The following is a 23572-nucleotide window of genomic DNA, read 5'->3' as shown; positions in this document are numbered from 1 at the left end:
TAGCTTCTTACATTTTCTAATGATTGCTCCAACAGTGGACCTTTTTTCACCAAGCTGCTTGGCAATTTCCCCGTAGCCCTTTCCAGCCTTGTGGAGGTGTACAATTTTGTCTCTAGTGTCTTTGGACAGCTCTTTGGTCTTGGCCATGTTAGTAGTTGGATTCTTACTGATTGTATGGTGTGGACGGGTGTCTTTATGCAGCTAACGACCTCAAACAGGTGCATCTAATTTAGGATAATAAATGTAGTGTAGGTGGACATTTTTAAGGCAGACTAACAGGTCTTTGAGGGTCAGAATTCTAGCTGATAGACAGGTGTTCAAATACTTATTTGCAGCTGTATCATACAAATAAATAGTTTAAAAATCATATATTGTGATTTCTGGATTTTTTTTTTATTTAGATTATGTCTCACAGTGGACATGCACCTACGATGACAATTTCAGACCCTCCATGATTTGTAAGTGGGAGAACTTGCAAAATAGCAGCGTGTTCAAATACTTATTTTCCTCACTGTATATATATATATATATATAATATGTGTGTGTGTGTGTGTGTGTGTGTGTGTGTGAGGTAATATATAATAATAGTAATAATAATGATGATAATAATAATAATAATATTAAGAAGAAGAAGAAGAAGAAGAAGAATAGGTGTATGTGAAATACAGACTAATACAGGTGGCATTAGATATTGGTAATAATAATAATAATAATTTACTTTTAACTTTTAAATGACTAATATGTTTATCTATCTATCTATCTATCTATCTATCTATCTATCTATCTATCTATCTATCTATCTATCTATCTATCTATCTATCTAAAACTTCAAAATGACTAATCTGTTTATACATACAGTACAGACCAAAAGTTTGGACACACCTTCTCATTCAAAGAGTTTTCTTTATTTTCATGACTATGAAAATTGTAGATTCACACTGAAGGCATCAAAACTATGAATTAACACATGTGGAATTATATATGGAATTATTCACATAACAAAAAAGTGAACTGAAAATATGTCATATTGTAGGTTCTTCAAAGTAGGCATCAAGAGAATGCCAAAAGTGTGCAAAGCAGTAATCTAAGCAAAAGGTGGCTACTTTGAAGAACCTACAATATGACATATTTTCAGTTGTTTCACACTTTTTTGTTATGTATATAATTCCATATATAATTCCACATGTGTTAATTCATAGTTTTGATGCCTTCAGTGTGACTCTACAATATTCATAGTCATGAAAATAAAGAAAACTCTTTGAATGAGAAGGTGTGTCCAAACTTTTGTTATATATAAACATATTGGTCATTTTAAAGTTAAAAGTAAATTATTATTACTAATATCTAATGCCACCTGTATTAGTCTGTATGTACAAGTCAAGTCAAGTTTATTTCTATAGCTCTTTTTACAACAGACATTGTCTCAAAGCAGCTTTACAGAAATCAAGAGTTAAGGTGAATGGTGTGCATTTATCCCTGATGAGCAGCCATGGTGACTGTGGCAAGGAGAAGCTCCCTTAGAAATACACCTATTCTGCAGCATCTGTTGCTCACTAGTGAAATCAATATGTTTTAATTTAAATAAAAACTGTCCCTGTAATTGACTAAAATCAATCTGCTACGTTACAGGCCATAGTTTTATTCTTATTGCATTATTATTATATTAATTTTATATACTCTATATAAGCTTGCACGGCAAAAGCAATTATTCAATATATGATTATACAAAACAATTTAAAAATAATTTATTGTGAGATATCAGGCACAGACTTGCACATAGCACATAAACTTTAGAATTGTGCAGTGAACTGTAATTCATTATGTGTAGATAATTCTGTTCAATTTAAATCACTTCCTTAAAGCAAAATCGATTTTGGAGTCGGATGTAACAAGAAGTAACACCATACACCAATCCTTGCAAATAATCTATGAGGATGGCTATGAGAATGAGGTATGTTTTCTCCCCTAGGAGCCTATTAGAATAGACAATCCACTTTCCAACATGTTTTTTAGGAACTAGTGTTGACAAGTTACGCATGCACACAATTTCTCCACTTATATATTTATTTATTTTTTTACAAATTTCAAATTAAAAAGGAAATTATAACTAGGGCAAAATTTTTTCTGAAGTTCCCTGAGAAAATATTTTTTGAGTTTTATTGTTTTTTATACAGCATTCTGTGAATTCTGTGATTTGTAAAATTCTAAAGCTTCTGCAACATTTGTATGTTGATAATACACACAGCTGCTGGTACCCTGGTAGAATAACTGAACAATGAAGTTGGAATATTATCTAACAATTGTGTTTTTTAATATAGTAAATGTGGTCATTCGTGGGTCTGGTTAATGTTAGTGCAGTTTTCTGAATAGTGCTTGTGCTTCCTTACAATATATTTCTCATGTGTTCTGCTAAATTTAATCGTGGTATTACCACTACCAAGCTTTACTATAGTGTGTAACAGGAATGTAGTATTTTTTAGTTTATAACAAATACAATATATGGACAAAAGTATTGGGACATCTGAATTTCCCAGCAATATGGGGTTCTTTCCCAAAATTGTTATCACAAAGGTGAAGGCACACAATTGAACAGGGTGTTTTTAGATGCAGTAGCATGACATTTTCCCTATTCATTTGAACTCGGAGAGACACAAACCTGTTCCAGCATGGCAATGCCCCTGTGCACAAAGCAAACTCCATGAAGATATGGATGGGATGGGTTGGAGTGGAAGATCTCCTGCTACAGTATAGAGCTCGGACCTGATCCCTATTGAACCTCAGGCCTCCTCACCTCACCTACATCAGTACCTGACTTATAATTATAAGAGCAAATTGATACTGAATGTGGAATGCAATATTTAAAGGCACATACCATACTAATGACTAGGTGTCTGCAAACTTTTGGCAATATAGTGTATATACTGTATATGATCTTGTCATAGCTTTACAAATTGTATTTTTTGATAGCTAGAAAAATCACAGTGGTTAAACTGTAGTACTACATTAATACTTACTGCCTTTAATGGAAAGAAAAGCCTACAGTGGTACCACTGTATTTTTATTTATTTTTTCCCCCATATTCTAATTGTTTCTCTTTTGTACATGCTTGCTTAACACTCTCTTGTTTACCCTGGATCCGGCACTGTATTGTATATTACAGTAAAACACGCACACACTCACATTTCCTCTGTTGTATGCAAACCACTGTGACTAAACAGAAATCCTTGGGATTCCTCCTGAGAAAGTAAATCCTTAGGATTTACTTCTTCTGCTTAGTTTAAATAAACAAACATCTGAGCAAATACACAAGACTCACTAATATCTTACCAGAGGTTATGTTTTGTAAATGTATATTAGCCTGTGATTTCCAATTTCAGATAGAGGATGCAGAAACCCCCGGAAAACATTCACAGTAGCAGAGTCAGTGATGTTACTGCTGCATCAGAGCTATTGATTTAGACAATGAATACACTCAGAATTGTGCTGAACCTAACTACCAGACAACTCCATTACCCACATTATTCTAATTGGCTCTCTCTCTCTCCAGATCTGCCTTGCCGTTAGAGGAGTGCTGTAACAGCTGAAATATTTCCATATGGGTATTTTATCTTGCTATTAATAAACGATGGTATTTTTGAATATGTAATATGTAATGCTCCCCACCTTGGGCTTTATTTCAAATACACCTATTTTGCAGAATCTGTAGCTCACTGGTGTAATCAATATGTTTCAATTGAAACAAATACTGTTCCTGTAATTGACTAAAACCAATGTGTTACATGACAAACTATAATTGTATTCTTATTACAGTACAATGTTCACAATTCTCAATTGCTTTGTAGCATTTCTGGAATCATCCTTAATATTTGCAAACCAGTACATACATCTTCAAAGCAATTTGAGAAAAAAAACACATTGATATTTGATTTTGGCCTGTACTTTTCTCAAATCTCTTGTTCATCTCTCAAAATTATATATTTGTGTCAGTGAACAAATACTTGCTTTTGAGAGATGAACTAAGGATTTTGTGAAAAGTACAGGCTTTTTGCAAGAATGCAAGAACATTTGAAAATACACTTAGTGGTTTGCAAATAGAGAAAAACTGTAATTGATAGTGTACAGTTGTCTGCTGTTTCCTACATTATTAGTTGTTTGTCACGTTGATGAAAATATATTATACTAGTTTCACCAAAATAGCCGTAACCCCCAAAACATATCAGCATTGTTTCATCTCATTCAAGTCATTGAATCAGAAACAAACAAATACTATTACAGAACAGTAAAACGTGGCAATCCTGTCTAGTCTTTTGCAATCAAAAAATGCAATTTGCAATCAAATAAATAAATTTGTGCTGTCGCAATTCATAGATGCCATACAGACGAAATTCAGCCTTGTGCGTTTTCAGTCATTGTAATTAAAACCGTATTTGATTTCAGGAAATACTGAAACTTGGTGCTCTCATACTGACAACATGACTAAACATTTTAACAATCTTGTTTGTGAACAATGACTTTTCAATCTTATGGCGTTGATACATTAATTGACACAAATACTTACTTTTGTGAGATTACCTGAGGATTTTGAGGAAAGTGCAAGCTTTTGCAAGAAATCCAATGTGTTGTGCAGTTTGTACAGATTGTTTTAAGAATGCACTTACTGGATTGGAAATATTAAGGATGATTCGAGAAATGCTCCAAAGCAACTGAGAAAAACTGTAATATATGATGAATTTATTTATTTGTAGATAATTCTGTTCATTCTAAATTTCAGTCATTTATAACTAAATTGATTTTGGAGTCAGATTTAACAAGAATAACAACATACACCAATCCAGCATATACAAAGAATTTATGGGAATGGCTACAAGGTTGGCTATGTTTCTCATTCTCATATTAAAATAGCCAATCCGCTTACCAACGTTTTACATAAAGTGGAAAGAAAACACAAACCCAAAAGAGACTCACACTGACGATGCAAGTTAGCAATAAATTATTGTTTACGGTGTGTTTCGTAGCAGTTTGAATACAAAAACATGCCAAACTTGCAAAGGAATTGGAATTGTTTGATGAGTGCGTTTCAGTTCGGTCTCTGTGTACTGTGTAAGGAGAAGTCCTGTGGCTTGAGGGAAGAAACTGTCACACAGTCTGGCTGTTAGGATCTGAATGCTTCAGTACCTTTTGCAAGACGACAGGAGGGTGAAAGTTCTATGTGACGGGTACACAGGGTCATACACAATGGTGGTTTTGTAGATGCAAAAAGTAATGTAAATGTTTATGGTGTAGGGAAGAGAAATCCTAATGATCTTAAGTGTCCACAGAAAATGCTGCAGGGTCTTGCAATCCAAAATGATGCAATTTCCAATCTTGGCAGTGATGCAGCTGCTTAGGATGTTCTCAAAAAGGTCTCAGGCTCAAACAAGGAATCTTGGGGTGGTGAGATAGCATTGTAACTCACAGCCCTTTAAAACTATTTTACTTTATTATGTATTTCACATATCAGGATTTGTAAACATTCAGTATATCCTTCAAACTTTAATGATGCATATAACATATTGGAACATTGGAATAATAATAATAATTCTTCTTCTGTAAGAAAGCTGACTGTGCTTTCCCTGTATGACTGGAATTAGAAAGGTTTTGAGGACTGCTGGAACACTGACTGTATGCCAGAATGATATAAAGTCAAGAAGCACTTAACTTAATGAGCTGTCAGTGTCAAATATATTGCTCATGCATTAGGTCCATCAGTGTATGCAAGACAAAGGAACCGGCTGTGTTCCTGTTAATAAGCAACCATGCAGAACAAAGCTCAGATGAAAAGCTAATATATAATACAAACCTAATAGTCACAATTAAAATATTAATTTCATGCACAAGATTTACGTCACTATACCCTTTTTAAACTTTCGTTTAATGTCAATTTTGAGTTGCTTTAATCTATTGTGTAGATTTTTAAAGATATAAAAAAAGAAATACAAATATACATTATCTACTGTATACAGCAAAACACCCAACATAGATTCATATTACAGTATTTATAAGGCTATGTGGTCTGTTTACCCAAAATTCATACACATTCTCTAAGGTATTCTATACATCATGAATGTATTTTTAACACCTTACATTTACAGAATGTGACCTGTTATCTAAAACAATGCTAAAAATGATTTCCATATAATAAAACATGAAGACTAGGCTCTAATAATACCAATTAGCCAAATCACTGAGAGGAAAAAGTCATCTGCATCTTAATTTTATTATTTAATTAAATGCTTAGTTAGAGGGTGTTAGTCTTTGTTTGAGTTCGCTATCTGACTCAGCCAGTGGAAACTTCATCACTAAGACCTGACAATTACTAGTTTATAGTAGTCAAGTTTCACATTGACAAAGGATTGAATGAAAGTAAGACTGAAAGAATGATAGCTTGTTGTCCACCCCACCTACATCTAATATATACAAAAATGTATCTCTATTGGCCACAAAACCATTTGTAAACCTGGGCACAGATGTGAAACCTGAAGATCTGTCACAGAGACAATGTCCAGTCCATTCCAAAAGTGTTTGATTCATAGGTTAAATTTTGGGTTTAGGTCACACAAGTTTATTACATCAACCTTGATAAATCATGTCTTCTTGTCTGGCTTCATGCAAATATGCATTGTCATAAGGAATCAGGTTTGGGCCTCTTAGTTCCAGTGAAAGTTTTTTTAATTCTACAGCATATAGATTATATTATATTATATTATATTATATTATATTATATTATATTATATTATATTATATTATATTATATTATATTATATTATATCATATCATTGTTGCACAAGCCAGTGCATTCTTAGTGCCGGTCCCAAGCCCGGATAAATGGGGAGGGTTGTGTTAGGAAGGGCATCCAGCATAAAACATGTGCCAAATTAAATATGTGGATCACGAATCAGAAATTCATATCGGATCGGTCGAGCCTCGGGTTACTAACAACCGCCACAGGTATCGTTAGCCAACAGGGTACCGGTGGAAATTGGGCTACTGCTGGCATTGTGCAAAGTACAAGTACAGGGCCAAAGAAATCCAGTTAGCAGTTGGTGCCACCCACATGAGGATTGGTTCCCTTTTGCCTCTGGTTCCTCTCAAGGTTTTTTCCTTGCCACTGTCGTCACTGGCTGCTCATCAGGGATAGAATTATAAGGAACAAATTTATAGGTTCAAAACTTCAAATTATTTTGTACAACTTCATAACCGCCTCATCTCTGTAAAGCTGCTTTGGTACAATGTCAATTGTTAAAAGTGCTACAAATAAAATGAATTGAATTAGTTTTTTATTTGAAGGCATCACCCCTGGAGGCAAGAAGACATTATATAGGCATATTCAGTGGGTTTACCTTTTGGGTTTGAGGTGTGATAAAAAAAAGAAAAAAGAATACAATAAATAAATAATAAAACAAACAAATACATAAGCAGAAGGCAACAAAATATATACATTTTCACAACTCCTTAAAAAAAAATATCTCTAAATAATATCTTCTATAATATCTACCCTCTAATCACCAAGTCCATAGGCGTCTACAACATACTTTCCAACGGCGGTTTCCTGATTTCCGTTGCTGCGGCAACGCCTCGTCCAATCATAATTGTCTATGAACTGGTAGCAAAATTTTGAACCTATCACGTTACGGCTTCTTCTGCTTTTTTTTCCCCAACAGTTTGAATTGCAGCGTTGCTGCCAAACCCGTGCTTCTGCTGCAGAGCTTTATAACTTTGGAGCAGAAAGAAACGAATAACATTAATTCACACGGATAAGGTAATAAGAGTCATCTGGTGTTGTTAAAGTCATGCTGCATTGGGTGTTATGGCTCTCCCTCATCGCTAGCAAGGACGTTAAAGTTAGCCATTAGTTACTTAGCAAGGATTGCTAGCTGTTTGTTTTCAGTTGGTGGATTTTATACGATGCTGTTGTGACTGACTTGTGGTTTATATATTAAAAAGTCCTTCGAATATCTTCATTATTACAAGTCAGTGTAATATCATATTTAGCATAATCATATGGTTCAGGAAGCAAACTGCTTACTTAATAACAGTGTTTCTGAAATGAAAGTGAGAAAAGCCTGCTTTAGGAAATGTTTTGTGTTGAAAAACTTTTGAATTCCTCAGATGTCCTCAGATGAAGGGGAGCTGAACAGTCCACATCTACCCAAGGACTCAGACAGGGGCAGCTCAGTGTCTTCTGAACTTCAAGTGAGTTAATTTTTTTATCCTTAAAAAAAAGAAAATAAAGAAGTGGATAAGATGTTGGATCAGAAAGTTATGGGTTTAAATCCCAGTACCACCAAGCTGGTCCATTTAACAAGCCACTTAACATTCAAGTGCTCAGCTGGATAACGACATGGCATCTTAATGATCTCAGCATGAAGTGATTTAAGAGCCAGTCGTTTGCTGTGATGTTCATCATGAGTCATTGTTTCTGTTCCTGCAATAGGACGAGTATGAAGAACTGCTTCGCTTTGCTGTTGTCACTCCAAAATATGATCCAAGTATCCCATTACAGCAGCTAAGAAGCTCATTTTCTTCAAAAGCTCCCCAGAATTCCTCTGCAATGGATCCTGCAGCACTCAAGGCGGCTGAGGGTTCGACCCTTATTTTAATTATACTAATTTATTTCAATCATTTCAGAATCAGTTGGTATGTGTGCAGCTGTGTGTGTTTGTGCTAAATTGACTGTATTCGCCATTATCTCTTTTTGACATCCCAGGAAATGGTAAGCTGTCATCACCTGTAGGTGAGATGATTTTAGCCAGCTGTTCTCAATCATTGGAAGGATCCAGACCACAGAGTCGAATTACCGAAGGTAACAGTGTAATCACCCAACGCTGATCCTACAGCAGAAGTAAAGGCCACAGTTAACTACATTTGCCTGTAATCGTAAGTAAATAGAGCACGGTTTTCAGGGGAGGTGGCGGCATCCAGGTCAGGCGAAGGATCCGAAGCAGCGAGTACAAGCTCGGACGGATCTGGGAAGAACAGTCCAGATCATGTGATTAACGTGATGACGGAGATGTTTGTGTCTGACGAGAACCTTAACAAGATGGAGGATATTTTGGACACATGGAGCAACAACTTGAAGGTTAACCTTCCAGAAAAATCTAATCTTGTATAAACAATCGTGTATAAGATGGAGACGGCACTGTTTTGCAGGCTCTGCCCGAAGTAGAAATTCAAACAGCTGTATTCTATTCTAAGCTATAAATACCAATGTGTATTTTCAATATTAACTCCACAATGCATGCATTTTACAATACTGTGAATCTGGTATATGGCTGTGAAGTCTCCTGTGTATATATATCTATCATTCTTTAGAGTAATGTGATGACTGAACTACGGAAATGGCAGATGGCCTTTGTGGAGAAGTACAGACTGGAAATGAAGAAGGAGAGGGAAATACATGCTGCTCACATCGCAGGCATTAATGCAGAGATGGACAGCCTCAAAGACCTGCTCAATACCTACCAGATCTCCAATCAGCGGAAAGATGAGGCATGTAATGCTCTTCATTGAGACTTGCGTAGAAGTTCATTAATGATAATTGTAACGGTATTAAACCATTATATATAGATCTCCACAGAATTAGTAATCTGTAAAGATGTGTATTCCGATACCTTAGGATTCACTCAGTGACCTCCTCTGCTTGCCCTGTAGGTGATCGTGAATTTGACGCGGGCAGTTGACAGGCAGCGCGAACGTGTGGAGTTGATGAGGAGCTTCACCCAGTGGAGACTCCAGCACTGTGCTGCCAAAGAGGAGGTGAGCTGACTGACAGCTTGGTAGCACAGTGACTAAAGGCCAGCACCTTTTCCACAACCTGTATTATTTATATCAGCTTTATATAGATTGTTCTGCATGGTTTTGACAGGGTTTTTTTTTTTTTTCGTCCTTTAGTCTTTGTATGATTGTTGACTTTGTGACCTCTGATTTCAGAGAATCGTTTCTAAGCTATAAGTTTAAGTTGCATATTTATTTGAGGCTCAGACTATAAATCTAAAGGCAGTTGTTAAATTATAGTACATGGATAATAAGAATTTGCAATGCTAATCTAAAAAAAAGAGAATCGCAAGCCTTTTAGCCTTATTTGGCCAGACATCTTTTTGTGTTAAACCCATGTTTGCATACTGCTACTAGATGATATACAGTTCAGGTAGTCTCCAAGTTACGATGGTCCAACTTACGATTTTTCGATGTTACAATAACGATAGCAAGACAAAATTGGAAAAAATATTTCAATGCCAGGACGTGCGCATCTCCAGCCTTGTGAGCTGCCTGACTCTAGCCAGTGCTTGACAGAGTTCAGTTGTCTCAGTGTTAGAGCAGAAATAATTTTCTGTATTTTGGTGATTCGAAGCCCATCTTTAGCTCTTGTCTCTCTCATCGCCGGCGCTCGTCCACGTGCCCGCTGCCACATACGTATATGCTATAAAGTTAATACGTTCCGGTACTGCGAATTGCTGTGTTTTGCTAAATTATATACAGTAATTTATTAAATAATTAATAAATTACAGTATATTACCCCATACTGATCACTATTCTTTAATACTCCTGTGTAGGCTAGGCCATGTCTCAACTTAATATATTTTCAAGTTACGATGGTGTCATCATTACGCATCTCCATTGTAAGTCAGGAACTACCTGTATATTGGCTCCTTTATTGAGTTATTTAGTCATTTTAAAACAGAGGGTTGCAATAGTCAATAAAATCTGATTTATACAGCAGTTAACAATGGTCTTTGTCACAAAAGCAGCTTGACCAATATCTACATTTAACCAGGTTCAAAAAGGTACCTGTCCTCGTCTGTTCTCCTCCTGCCGTCCAGAATGTATTCACACACCAAAGTGAAATAATTAACGATGACCCTGCTTCTGATTATTATTAGTCTGTGTGTATGTGCTTTGCTCTGTGCATTAGGCTCAGGCGAGCAGGTTGGCAGAGCAGCACTACCAGCTGCAGCTGAAGAAGAAGGTGTGGGCAGCCTGGCACTCACTTATCCAAAGAGGATGGAAGGAGAGTGCAGAGCGGGCATGCCGTGCTCGTGCTGAGGAGGTCTGTTTGCAGCTTTCTGCTGAGTATGAGGCTAAACTGGCAGAGGTAAAAGGACCTGGAAATAATTTATGTTTAGGAAAAATGTTAACAGTTAAAAAGGTCATCCAAAATTCATTGTCACTTATATGAGGGGTGTGTGTGTGTGTGTGTGTGTGTGTGTGTGTGTGTGTGTGTGTGTGTGTGTGTGTGTGTGTGTGTGTGTGTGTGTGTGTGTGTGTGTGTGTGTGTGTGTGTGTGTGTGTGTGTGTGTGTGTGTGTGTGTGTGTGTGTGTGTGTGTTTGTGTGTCAGAATATGGAGGCCCTGCAAAAATCCCAAGCTGAGATCCAAAGGCTGCACAGAGAACAAAAGCGCTATGAAGACTCCATGAAGAAAGCGTTCATGCGTGGTGTCTGTGCTCTCAACATCGAGGCGCTCAGCATGTTCCACACTGCAGACACGGGCAGACAGGAGCGCGGTAGACCAACCTTTTTTATTATAATTCCTTCTTTCTATTATAATGGGTGGTCTGGAGAGAAGTGGGACAGAGAGAGTGGTATAATGTATTTGGGGCTCAGAATCTTGACCTCCTGGACAGCCTTTATTTTGCTGTTTCAGGGTGTGAGATATGCCGTAATGAAGCACTATGCATGCTGGGAGATTCCATAATATCATAAATATCGATGCTCAGGCCTTATGTTTAAATTGATCAGTTTTACTTTTTACCCACTGATAGTAAAGATAGTAAAGTGTTTAAGGGACAGTGTAAGGCAGAGCTGAGTGTCAATATAACAAAAGAATAACGGTATTAATCAGACTGTTATGCAGGTCTCTTATAGAACTGCAGTTAACTTTTTTGATTGAAATCAATTCAGGAACAAGGCGATGTGATGGTGGAGTATTTCTGTGCCAAATACACTTCTGGATTCGTATAAGGTTCAGAAGGTTTTTTTTTTTTCTTTTTTTCCCTCTCTCTCCAAGTATGACCCTTAATGATGACATCCATCAAAAGGCAGGCCTCAAGGAGCTCAGCTTTTTTCTGAGAGAAACGTTAAGCCATATCTTGCTGTTTATATATCTAATAAAACTAAAGACATAAAGAGATATAAAATGGTTGCAATACTACTCTATATATATACTTATCCAAAAGTGCGTGTTGAACTTGTGAACTTGAACTTATGTAACCTTTATGGAAGGCTGTGAAATTTTTTATTTTAGAGAGGATTGTTTCCATTTGTTCTGTTGAAGGGTTTAATTAAATAAACACAGTAAACTATATTATTCCTTTAGATGCATCACCTTCAGGAGATGAACCCAGTTCTAGCTCAATGGCCAGTCGTCCACTCTTTACTGCATCTTCAGCACGCCTAAGCCCAACCAGCATGGAGACTCCGGTGCAGCCGGTCCACTCTCACACTAATATAGACGACACAGAAGCAGTAAGACATGATTTCTTTGGAGGCTTAACTGGGACAGACTGTTCTGTTATACAGGGTGGTGCAAACAAAACGCATGTTTTTCAAAGTGTAACCTCGATTTTCAAAATAAAACATTTTAACACTAAAACAATCTGTAATAAATGCAGTTTTCATAGGTATACATTGATTATGTAATTACCAAAAAATTGCGTAGCATGTCGACATAGCGATCTGAAGTCACTGTTACTGTAGCCTCTTCTTCTTCTTTTTAAAAAATAAGTAAGGTCCAGCGATCCCCACTTTCGAAACGATGCACCAATTTGTAACATTAGCACTATGGAGGGGTCTCGGGTGTAATTATCGTGGGTTCTCTGCTGCCCAAAATCAACAGGTTTGCTTATTGACATAACCATCCAAATGGAAATGTGCCTCATCATCAACATTACATTATCAGAAGCAATAAGTTCAGGCATTTTTTCACAAAACAGGATGCACCGTAGCTGGCAATGAGACCGACCCAAACTGGAGCACGACGCCTAGTGGAGCATTGAGGACTCTGAAGAACCGACCTTCTCACACACTCAACATTTGCTGTCCAAGCCATAAGTGAATGGCCAGCTGACTTTGTCTCCATAACCAATCCAGTTGCACGAAACGATTCAACCCATCGGAGTATTGTGTTACAATCAGAGATCGTCCCATCACGCACAACATTGAACTGTCGATGGATAAATGCGATGCTTCACGTTCCACTGCACCACAGCTACTAAAACTAACCCCCTCTGAACTACTCACAGGTGGCGTGTGATGGTTGCCGACTTCCATCTTCCCAACTACTACCCATTTCTAAAACATGCATGTTTGTACCACCCTGTATTTTTATTGGGCTTGTGGGTAATTTTTTTTTTTTCGTTTTCAATATGATTTCTGATTATTAATGGCTCTGATACTAATGCCAGTGTCAGTGAGTAGAAACAGAATCTCCAGACCAGATTGATAGGTGAGAAAATGATTTGCTGTGTCAGGGTTCACAGATGATTTCGGGGGGGGGGGGGGGGGGGGGGAACTTACCTAGAATTTAGGCAATATAAAGTTGGGTTTAAAGACCAATAAGATATTTTGTTAGAAATGTGTTTTTTTAAAGTATATAAATATTTTTAGGTATTTGTTATTTGAGGCATATGGATGCATTCAAATCAGAATTTGTTACAGAAGAGTGATAAGCTAATAAATGGTGTGTGTCATTTCAGATGAGCAAAAGAACTCGTATGTTAGTGAAGGAAAATGAGTTCCCTGTGCATATCCTTTACGTGACACTTTGTTACAGGCAGGTTTACCAGGCTGCACTTAGATTATCTGTCCAATAGGTGACGTTTCCTCTGTTGCAGGATCAGTTCAGCTCTCAGCCTGGCTGTAGCACAGCAGTACGCCCAACAGACACACTGCCCTCCAGTACAGTAGTGAACACTACTTTAGCACCGGGAGGCATCACAAGTACTCTTCGACAAGTAAGAAGGCATCACCACTGTATACACTGGAAAATCCATACTAATTCAGCTTATCCACATGAGATCAATGTAGGCAACTTGATGTTGAATGCTAATGGAAGGGTTTTTTAAATTTTTTTTATTATTATTCTTTTTTTATGGCAGTTCCCACAGACGAGTGTTCGGACAGTAACTGCTGGTCAACAGAAAACATCAAAAACAGTGACGGCACGTATCACAGGCCGCTCAGAACTGGCCAAGACAGCCCGTATCCCTAGCAACCTGCAGGTCATGGGTGTGGCTCCACCCATGAGCTCCATCGTTGTGGAAAGACACCACCCTGTCACTCAGGTATCAAATCTACTAGCAATAATAACAAAAGGGAATTATAAGAGCAATCTGGGACCAAATGTGGAATGCGATGCTCAAAAAGCACATACCATACTTATGAACAGGTGATCCAATACTTTTGGCAGTATAGTGTAATTTATGCACATCTCCATGTACAGATGAAGTGAACGGAGGAGCAGTTTCTTATGAGGCATTTGTTAGTTCTCACTGGGACTATAATCAGCCATAGAATTTCAATGCCAGTCTTTTCTTTGTTTCTGTGTATGTTTGTTTTTTTGTATTTGTTTTGTTTATTCCCAAAATGTTAAACTTGTCTTGGCCATGAGAAATGTGCAATATAAACCGAACACAAAATGACAATGTTTTGTTTGATGAGATTTCTCTCATTTCTATATTTTATCATTATTGGCTATACAACAAGCAAAAAAAAAAAAAAGAAACCCAAAGTATTTTATATAAAGAATTTATGAAAATCTAAAGACTAGATTAAATCATCTGTTCATTAGGCATTTAATAACTGGGCAATAAATAGGATGTTCAAAAGAAATATAATTTTGCAAATAATGAACAAATATGTATGATTTTATTTATTTATCTGTTTAAATATATGATTGTAGGGTAAAAATACACAGATACTTTTTCAATGCATATATATATATATATATATATATATATATATATATATATATAATTTTTTTTTTAAATACATACAAGTGAGGGACATTAAACTAAGAAATGCCACTTCAGCACTTTCAGGTGGATTTAATTTTTTTTTTTAAGAAGCTCTCTGTTCTGTTCCAGGTTACCCTCGGCCAGGCAACAGCGGCCAAGTTTCCTCGTTCTGCTATACAGAGTCACGCCGTGTCCAGCACTAAAAGCTCCAGCCAGCCCAGGGGACAGCCGTCCTCCGCATTTTACACTCACTCCATTAAAGTAGTGGACTAACACACACACACACACACACACACACACACACACAATCCCCCCTTGAAATCCAACATAAATATCATTTACACAGATTTACAAAGGATTACATTTGATAAGTCAGATCTATTTGTGTGCCATAGTTTATACCCCTCATTTGAAAACCAGGGCTTCATGTTTTTAAGGTTTTATATTGTTCATTCAGGTTTACATAACATTTTTAGTGTGTACAATGCCTAATTAAACCATTTTTTTTTTTTTATATTTGTATATTAATGAAGTTATTTAGATACTTTATATATATATATATATATATATATAAATAAATATAAATAAAACTTGCTTGAAGACTCTGGAAATAAGAACATCTTGCTTCATCATTAGTGACATACAAACTTGCCACACAGTGACAATTTTTATATATATATATATATATATATATTAAAAAATTGTCACTGTGTGGCAAGTTTGTATGTCACTAATGATGAAGCAAGATGTTCTTATTTCCAGAGTCTTCAAGCAAGTTAAGTCAGCCATATCTGTACAGCACTGTATAGATTTTGTGTGTTGGTTAAATCAATGTAAATTGATTTGTTTTAATTTAATGTCATTGTGCATGAAGTCAAATGAAGGATTGCTGTTGCTTTCAGGACTCCGAGTAAAATAAAAATTTCTTTTTTTACATCCAATTTTCATTGCCTTTATGAAATGTCACATTTCTGTTTAGTGTTGTCTTCTCCCTCCAGCCTAAGTTTCTCTGTTGGGAGATAAGGCAGGATTATTCACCAATTAAATAAACTAATCTAAAGCATATACCTGAAGAAAAAAGTTTAAATCATATGGCATGGCTTTATTTTCAAAAGACCAAAGTGTACAAAAAGGAACAACCTGATCTCACCTGCCATTTTGATATTGCCAATAGCAATTACTCCCTGGTACAGTTCCTTGGCAGGGCTTTGCTGAGAAGCTAACACTCCATGGAGCCAAATGAGTAGCATTCTGTTTCCATGCTCCTGGTAACTGTTCGGACCTAAAGATACCCCGTCAGATCTCTTAAGTATAACAGTGCATTCATATGATCTATTGTACGGTTTTCTGGCCAAAGCCTTCAGAAACTAAGTATTATAGATCCTCACCTGTCCACTGCTCCTCAATGGCAGCAATCTGCTCCTCAGTAAAGGCCCAATGCTCTGCCAGCTTCTTCCACTCGGTCTTCCCAAGAAGCTTGTAGGCCATGTTCCACAGCATGTTGCGCACCTGTTTCGTCTCAGCACGGTGGTCCGGTTTAAATGTTAGCAAAAACTCATCGTGAAGGTCTTCATTAGTTTCTGCATTGGACTAATACAATAAGGTACCATTCTGAGAAAGGCCAGATGCTTAAAAACGGCTGCTGAAAAAACACGGCTCGGCACATTATCCAATATTATCAGCCTCGGATAGTTGCTGTCGCTGTAAATTATTAAATTGCTTATCAAACTGTATTGAGGAACCCATGAGCCAGACATATCTGCTGTGCTGACATTTAGTTATGATGTCATATGTGGTGGGAAATTACATGAATCACTCTTTCACTTTTAATATCAAATGTCCTGCCAGGATACTGTGATAGGGATTACTGAGAAAGGTTTCTGTTTAGCGTCAGCTATAAAATTAACGTACTCACCTTCTTCCAACAGAAGTATCTTTGAGCTTTGATGATCATGTCTACAATAATCACTGCATCAGCTCTCGCTGCCACTCCCAAGGCTGTTTTACCTTGCTAATGTTGAAAACAAAAATGGCTTTATTAAAATGTGAAGCATTTCATATTTGTTGGAAACCAGATAAGGATTGAGGTATGACTTACCCTGTCTTTAATCTCCACATTTACACCAGCTTTTAGAATAATCTCAATCACTTCAACCTTGGCCAATTCTGCTGCTATATGGAGTGCTGTCTGGCCCAGCTAAAGATAACGAAGGAGTAAAGATACCTTAAGATATTTAAATTCAGAAGTTGACATTTTCAAAATCTACAAGAAAGGAAGATGCGTGGATTGATTGACGTTTAAAAAAAGAGAAAGAAGCTCCATAGGAAGAAAGGAGCATTGAGTAAGTAAGGGAGGACAGTGAGGGAGAATGATGAGTATGTTTATTAAAATGAAGGATTAAAGGATGGATTGTATAAAGGAAATAGGTCCCTAAGATAGTATTTAGGCAACAGTAACCCACATGGTTTGTGATATCAGTGTCACACCCAGATTCCAGCAGAAATCCGATCACTGTAGTGTAACAGTTCTTCACTGCCAAGTGATATGGTGTCTGTAAATGCTAGAAACAGAACAGAATATTTCAGGAGCTAATATCAAATAAAACATTTTTTCATATCCTTCATAACAAGAATATTTAGTATTTGTGACCATAGCAAACACACAGAGAAGTATTTTTTACTTGTCTGGCATAGTAAAGTGAATTGCTTTAGTGATTTACTTGGTTTTGAATATTCATCTGAGCACCATGATCAACAAGGAGTTTCACCACTGGCATGTAGCCCCTTTCACTAACAGAATGGAGAGGGCTAATCTTGTTCTGAAAGAAGGTTTTACAATTAATAATTTGGAATGCACTTACAAAAACAAGTCTTTATTACTGCTTCCAAATGGATTATTATTATTATTTTTTTTTACATACAGTAGTAGGAATGTTTGGGTCACAACCAGCTTCTAGCAGGGCCAAAACACAATCCTCATGAGCTCCATCAGCAGCTAAATACAGTGGTGTTTCACCAGCCTAAAAAATATCATAAGAGTTTAAGATAGAAAACTGGCATTTGGGCACAGAGACCTGTATGCTTTCTTATCATATATAACACAAAGACATCCCAAATCTACAGCAATATTTGAACAATTCACCCACAACTGTTTAGATGATCAGCTTTAGATACATCTTTACTTACATTATTGACCTCATTGCGGACCTCAAAGCAATCAAGCAGCAGTTGCACGGCACCGAGCTGGCCGTTTTTAGCAGCAAGATGTAAAGGTGTGTCTCCTTTCTATTGAGAGGTGGATAAACACATTGTTGTGAGGCCACTTCTTTGACAGGACTGTGTTATATGCACACATCTACAGAAAGCATTTAAAAAAAAATAGAATTCAGTACCTACACAATATGGCCAAGAGTAAATGGATTCTTTACCATCACAACTGCTGACAAAGTTGGATTCTTTTTAGAATGTGTTTATATTTTGTAGCACTACAGTTTCTCTTTACTGGAGCTAAATGGTCCTAAAACGATATCACCTGCACCGAGCCATGTCCTCAGTGCTACCAAAAACCTTAGGGATAAAATGGAAGGCCAAATCCACCCCATCCCTTAAATAACACATATGACTGTCTTCACTAAAGTGCTTGTTGCTGAATGAGCAAATTCCCAGACACAAAATCTACTGAAAAGCCTCCCGAAAAGTGTGGAGGAAAATGCAAATTGGACCAAATCTGTTAAGGGATTTTCAGTAATGGCCAGGTGTCCACAAACATTTGGCCATATAATTATCATTACCAATGATATAAATAATAATATAAAGAAATAAATCAGATTTGCTATGCAAGAAATCATATGTACAGGTTTGTTCTTAAACCTAAAACATTACAACAACCTATAAAATATTACAACAAAATGATAATACAATATTTTGTTCACTAATAGAAAAATTACCAGTTGATCTTTTAAACATGTATTCACTTTTCACTTGTTCAAGAAATACAAATGTAAATGTTTTGTAGGAAAAGTGACCTGATTTTCCTCCATGGTGGCCATTTTGTAAGGCTCCTCCATTAGCATCTGCAGCATCCTCACACAGCCATGCTCTGCCGCCACAGCGAACGGCCTGTTTCCATGCTAACACACATCACCAAACTGTTATGGTACATCCCTGATTTTGGAAATGGTAATACAATACCGTAAATTCAAGCAATACTTTTAAATCTGTAATAAATCTGGAAGCAAGGAAATGTGAGTTTTGATCTAGAATCATGGGTGTAAATTTCATTTAACAGTAGGGTGGGGGGACAATAAATATAACATTTCTCATGAGCAGTTTTTGAAGGGGACACAAATAATACAGTCAAATTGTACTTATAAAGACACAGTGTCCCCACAGTGAAACACTTAGTTTTTATCATTATTATTGTAGCATGGAGACTGCGTCATTATGGTTATTTTCAAAGTTTTTCTCAGGTTCAATGCAAAACAAGGAATTAAAATAAGGTTTAACATTTTATTTAAAATTAATTAAGACACTTAAGAACAATAGAAATTGATTATAAAGAAAAAAACACAGTGTGGTCAGTTCAGACGTAGCACAGTGCTCATTTAGTAAATGCAGAGATAAACAATATGCTAATTGTGGCCGTTAATGTTAAATTAACATTATACCAAGTCGTCCCAAATAAAACACTACATGGGAAACGGCTTTGGTGTGTTAGTGTCAGTGCACTATGCTACAAGCTATTGTAAACAAGCTAACGTTCACTAGATAAGTCATATTTTAATCGCTAATAGAGCAGATTCATGGGAAATTACATCGCTAATCAGCCTTTTTGACGCAACTAATTTATGAATGAGTCTGCATCAACTACATTAAAGAGAATCACTTTATTTAAAGTGAATAAAATCCCCTAGTTAATGAAGTTGAACATTAATTGAGTCGCTAACACACACCTGACTCGTGTGTGTAGAGTAGGTGAGAAGAACTGGGAACGCAGGCAGTGGGTCAAACCACTGTGAGGAAGGGGAGGGGGAACTCAACTGTTTCTAAATGCAGTTTTTGCGGTTTTTTACTTACACAATTAATTAGGTATTCATACATATATTTTTCACAATAGAGAGTGCGATATTTTTTAAATAATTCTTTTGGGGGGGGGGGGGCAATCCTCGGATGGGGGGACATGTCCCCTCCGTCACCCCCCCCCCCCCCCCGGGAGTAACGCCCATGTCTAGAATCTAATCTAAATAATAATTACTGTGCATGTTTCTGCAGAATTTAAAAGATATACATGAATGGGACATGCTGCAATTAATGCATAAAGGACAAGTGGCTTAGTTAAGAAACAAAAGGTTTACAAAACCCTCCTACAAATGACCAGTTATACAGAAAACTAAAACTGATTCTAAAACATTGGAAGGAAAAACACGTGGTAGTAATGGAATCTGCAGCTTTAACACAGAATCTACTGCATTCTCCAACATAAGTAATTGCCGTTATGAATATTCATTTTATGCTTGATGTTCTTTCTATAATAATGTTTCGAAGAATCTGGTGTGCTGAAGAAATATTTTACTTTAAAAAAAAGCAAACAATTTCTGACAGAACACATTCTATGTTTGTTTGTCATTTTTTTTGATAACCTTTAGAAATTTTAGTTTCTGTATAGCAGAGTTAAAACATGATGTCATACCTGGTCTTCTTTGTCGAGTTCTCTCATTTGAAGGTCATCAACTATATAGGCCACGATGTCTATGTGATCATTTACAGCAGCACAGTGCATCATGTTCATCCCTTCCTAAAGACAGAATAACATTCTTGAAACTAGAAAACTGATGTCAAAAATATTTCTCTTGAAAATACATGGTAATAAATATATATTTAGAAAAAGTCTGACAATCTCACATTGTTCTCAATCCTCTGATCCGCTCCACCCTGTACAAGTAGCTTCAGAATTTCCAAACTGCCAAACCAGGCAGCAAGGTGAACAGCAGTGACTCCATGCTGTGTAGGATGATACAGGATTATGTAATACTGGACTGTACTGTATGTCTTTAAACTTAATGTTTTCTGAGTAATATGTGCTCATTTGGATGCTCCATTCTATGCATACCTTGTCCTGAAAATCTAGCTTGGCTCTTCTTCTAAGAAGGTGATCAACAGCTTCTGTTTGTTTGCAGGCTACGGCATAGTGAAGTGCAGTTCGATTGTGCTAAAAGGTGAAAAAAGTGAATTAGAAAAAAAAAAATTTTAACAGTGGAAATTGGTTTCTAAGTTTTAAACAAGCTACATTCTCATTAACAGATTATTCTAAACCTTCATTCTGAACTTTATGTAAATACAGGTAGGTTTCTACAGTGTTTTTTATGAGTTAAACAATAGCATTATTACAGAATAGGCCACCTATCAAATAACTGTTATAATTAATTTTCATTTTTGCATTCCACATTTTTCTTTCTTGCTTCAATAAAACATTTGCAATTATATATATATATATATATATATATATATATATATATATATATATATATATATATATATATATATATATATATATATAATTGCAAATGTTTTTTTAAATTGCAAATTGCAATTATATATATATATATATATATATATATATATATATATATATATATATATATATATATATATATATATATATATATTCTTCAAAGTAGCCACCCTTTGCTCTGTTAACAACTTTGAACACCCTTGACATTCCCTCAGTCAGCCTCATGAGCTAATGACTGGGAATAATTTTCCAATATTATTGAAGTTGTTTACAAAGATATTTAGTGCTTGTTGGCTGCTTCTCCTTCACTCTCTAGCCCAACTCATCCCAGACCATCTTAACTGGATTTACATTGGGTGATTGTGAAGGCCGGGTCATACGATGCATTCATCCGAAGCACTCCAACACCCTAACCAATCACTTCCTAGAGGTGTGTGTATGGGGTCATTGTACTGTTGTAATACAAATGATGGTCACTAAGTGCAAACCAGATGGGATGCATGCCACTGCAAAATGCTTTGGTAGCCATGCTGGTTACGAAAAGTGTCACCAGCAAAGCACCCCCACACCATTACACCTCCTCCTCCATGCTTCACATTGGGAACCACACATTCAGGACCCGTCCATTCACCCTCTGTACATCTAACAAAGACATTGTGGTTAGAACCAAACATCTCAAATTTGGATTTATCAGACCAAAGGACAGATTTCTGCTGATCTAATCTGATCTGTTTCTTTGGAGAAGGTGTGTCCAAACAGTTGACTCATACCATATGATAATATATATATATATATATATATATATATATATATATATATATATATATATATATATATATATATATATATATATATATATATTGGTAATCTGGCACATGAGCTTCATAGAATTTAAGCAAATCATGCTATTGACATACCACATTTTTAGCGTTAACATTCACAGCCCGTCCTAAAAGCCTCATGGTTTCCACATCGTTCCTTTTTGCTGCTTCCATGAATTCTTTTTCGGTCTCTAGCACTAGAGCAAAGAAACACATGTCATTTATTTAAGCTGTTTGGACTGTCTTCATAAATAAATATAACACATGCTGACAAAAGTACACAAAAACTGTATTTGTTTTGGGCGTTTACTTCATGGATGGCTTGGAGGCACTTTTGTGCGACCATTAATGATTTACTTATGGGAGTTAGTGAACACAAATCTTCTTTATGCATCATCTGGATATAGAACATTCCAGGCATTTGAAGCATGAGGCAAAGTCCATTTCACACCAGGGTCTTATTACTGAAGTATTGCATTGTAATAGTTGTGCCTATATATACTAGAACCAAATCAGATCACTAAGAAAAAACTATGCAAAAATAGGGTTACAGCTGAAATGTAATTTACCCATATGGCATAAATCAACATCCTGTTAAAATGCCAACTGTTTAAAGTATTTCAAAAGAACCATGTTGCTCCTAATAATTAAAGATTTTTCATTTCAGAGTCTACTTACACATCTCCACATGATCAAAATCTCGGTCTGCCTCTGGCTCTTTCTGGAGGACGAAATCCGTGAAATCTTTAACATGCTCTGAGTTAATCCATGCTTTGGGATTCAAGTTTTCCTTTTTCAGCCGTGGATGTGCCATTACTCTGTTTTTCAAAGCCAGAAATCTCTCCTCCATGGTGCTTTGTGTAGTGTAGAAGCTCTTTACTTCTAAAAAGAAAGTGTTCCCTGAAGTGGTTTGTTTTATTTGCTGTCGAAGGCTACACCCAAGGAACTGTACTCATACCCAGAGTACACACAGGTAATGTTCATCGGTCGATGATTGTACCGATATGCCCAGGAATGTTAATGAAAATGAAATAGCCGAAGTGAAAAATAGGGTAGCAGTAGAGGATACTGGGTATTTGAATGGACATTCGGTGAATTACAGCGATTTCTCTAAGTGTTTCTTCCGAAAATCTCAGGGAGTTTTTCCTTGCCACAGTCACCACTGGCTCTTGTTAGATATTAACTTATAAAAAACAAACTTATAGGCAATAACCTCTTTATCTCTGTAAAGCTGCTTTAGGACAATATT

General features: G+C 36.4%; 2 protein-coding genes across 5 annotated transcripts; one reads left to right on the top strand and one right to left on the bottom strand.

The window, feature by feature from the left end:
• Positions 1 to 7645: 7645 nt before the first annotated feature.
• poc5 (POC5 centriolar protein homolog (Chlamydomonas)) lies at positions 7646 to 15497 on the top strand. Of its 3 annotated transcripts, none has more exons than XM_083526707.1 (13): positions 7646 to 7798; positions 8149 to 8232; positions 8474 to 8621; positions 8747 to 8842; positions 8943 to 9118; positions 9352 to 9528; positions 9691 to 9795; positions 10952 to 11131; positions 11376 to 11541; positions 12354 to 12502; positions 13870 to 13989; positions 14134 to 14319; positions 15121 to 15497. In XM_083526707.1, exons 2-13 carry the CDS (start codon positions 8149 to 8151, stop codon positions 15262 to 15264), a joined length of 1731 nt encoding a protein of 576 aa, XP_083382833.1. In that variant the 5' UTR covers positions 7646 to 7798; the 3' UTR covers positions 15265 to 15497. The 3 variants fall into 3 exon arrangements, with proteins under 3 accessions (XP_083382833.1, XP_083382831.1, XP_083382832.1); XM_083526705.1 differs by having other exon boundaries at positions 8747 to 8848; XM_083526706.1 differs by lacking the exon at positions 7646 to 7798 and adding an exon at positions 7852 to 8009 and having other exon boundaries at positions 8747 to 8848.
• Positions 15498 to 15883: 386 nt separating this feature from the next.
• Positions 15884 to 23333, bottom strand: ankdd1b (ankyrin repeat and death domain containing 1B). Of its 2 annotated transcripts, XM_083526734.1 has the most exons (15): positions 23002 to 23333; positions 22420 to 22520; positions 21101 to 21199; positions 20893 to 20991; positions 20681 to 20785; positions 19017 to 19121; positions 18178 to 18276; positions 17913 to 18011; positions 17712 to 17810; positions 17454 to 17552; positions 17090 to 17188; positions 16907 to 17002; positions 16380 to 16581; positions 16142 to 16273; positions 15884 to 16000 (listed from the first exon to the last, which is right to left on the bottom strand). In XM_083526734.1, the coding sequence occupies exons 1-15, from the start codon at positions 23171 to 23173 to the stop codon at positions 15945 to 15947; spliced, it is 1662 nt and encodes a 553-aa protein (XP_083382860.1). In that variant the 5' UTR covers positions 23174 to 23333; the 3' UTR covers positions 15884 to 15944. The 2 variants fall into 2 exon arrangements, with proteins under 2 accessions (XP_083382860.1, XP_083382861.1); XM_083526735.1 differs by lacking the exon at positions 22420 to 22520 and having other exon boundaries at positions 23002 to 23211.
• Between the last annotated feature and the right edge of the window lie 239 nt (positions 23334 to 23572).

This window comes from Silurus aristotelis, assembly GCF_946808225.1.
Source record: "Silurus aristotelis genome assembly, chromosome: 23".
Taxonomy (NCBI): Eukaryota; Metazoa; Chordata; class Actinopteri; order Siluriformes; family Siluridae; genus Silurus; species Silurus aristotelis.
The sequence above is the reverse complement of the archived record's forward strand: the minus strand, read 5'-3'. Positions and strand labels throughout refer to the sequence as shown.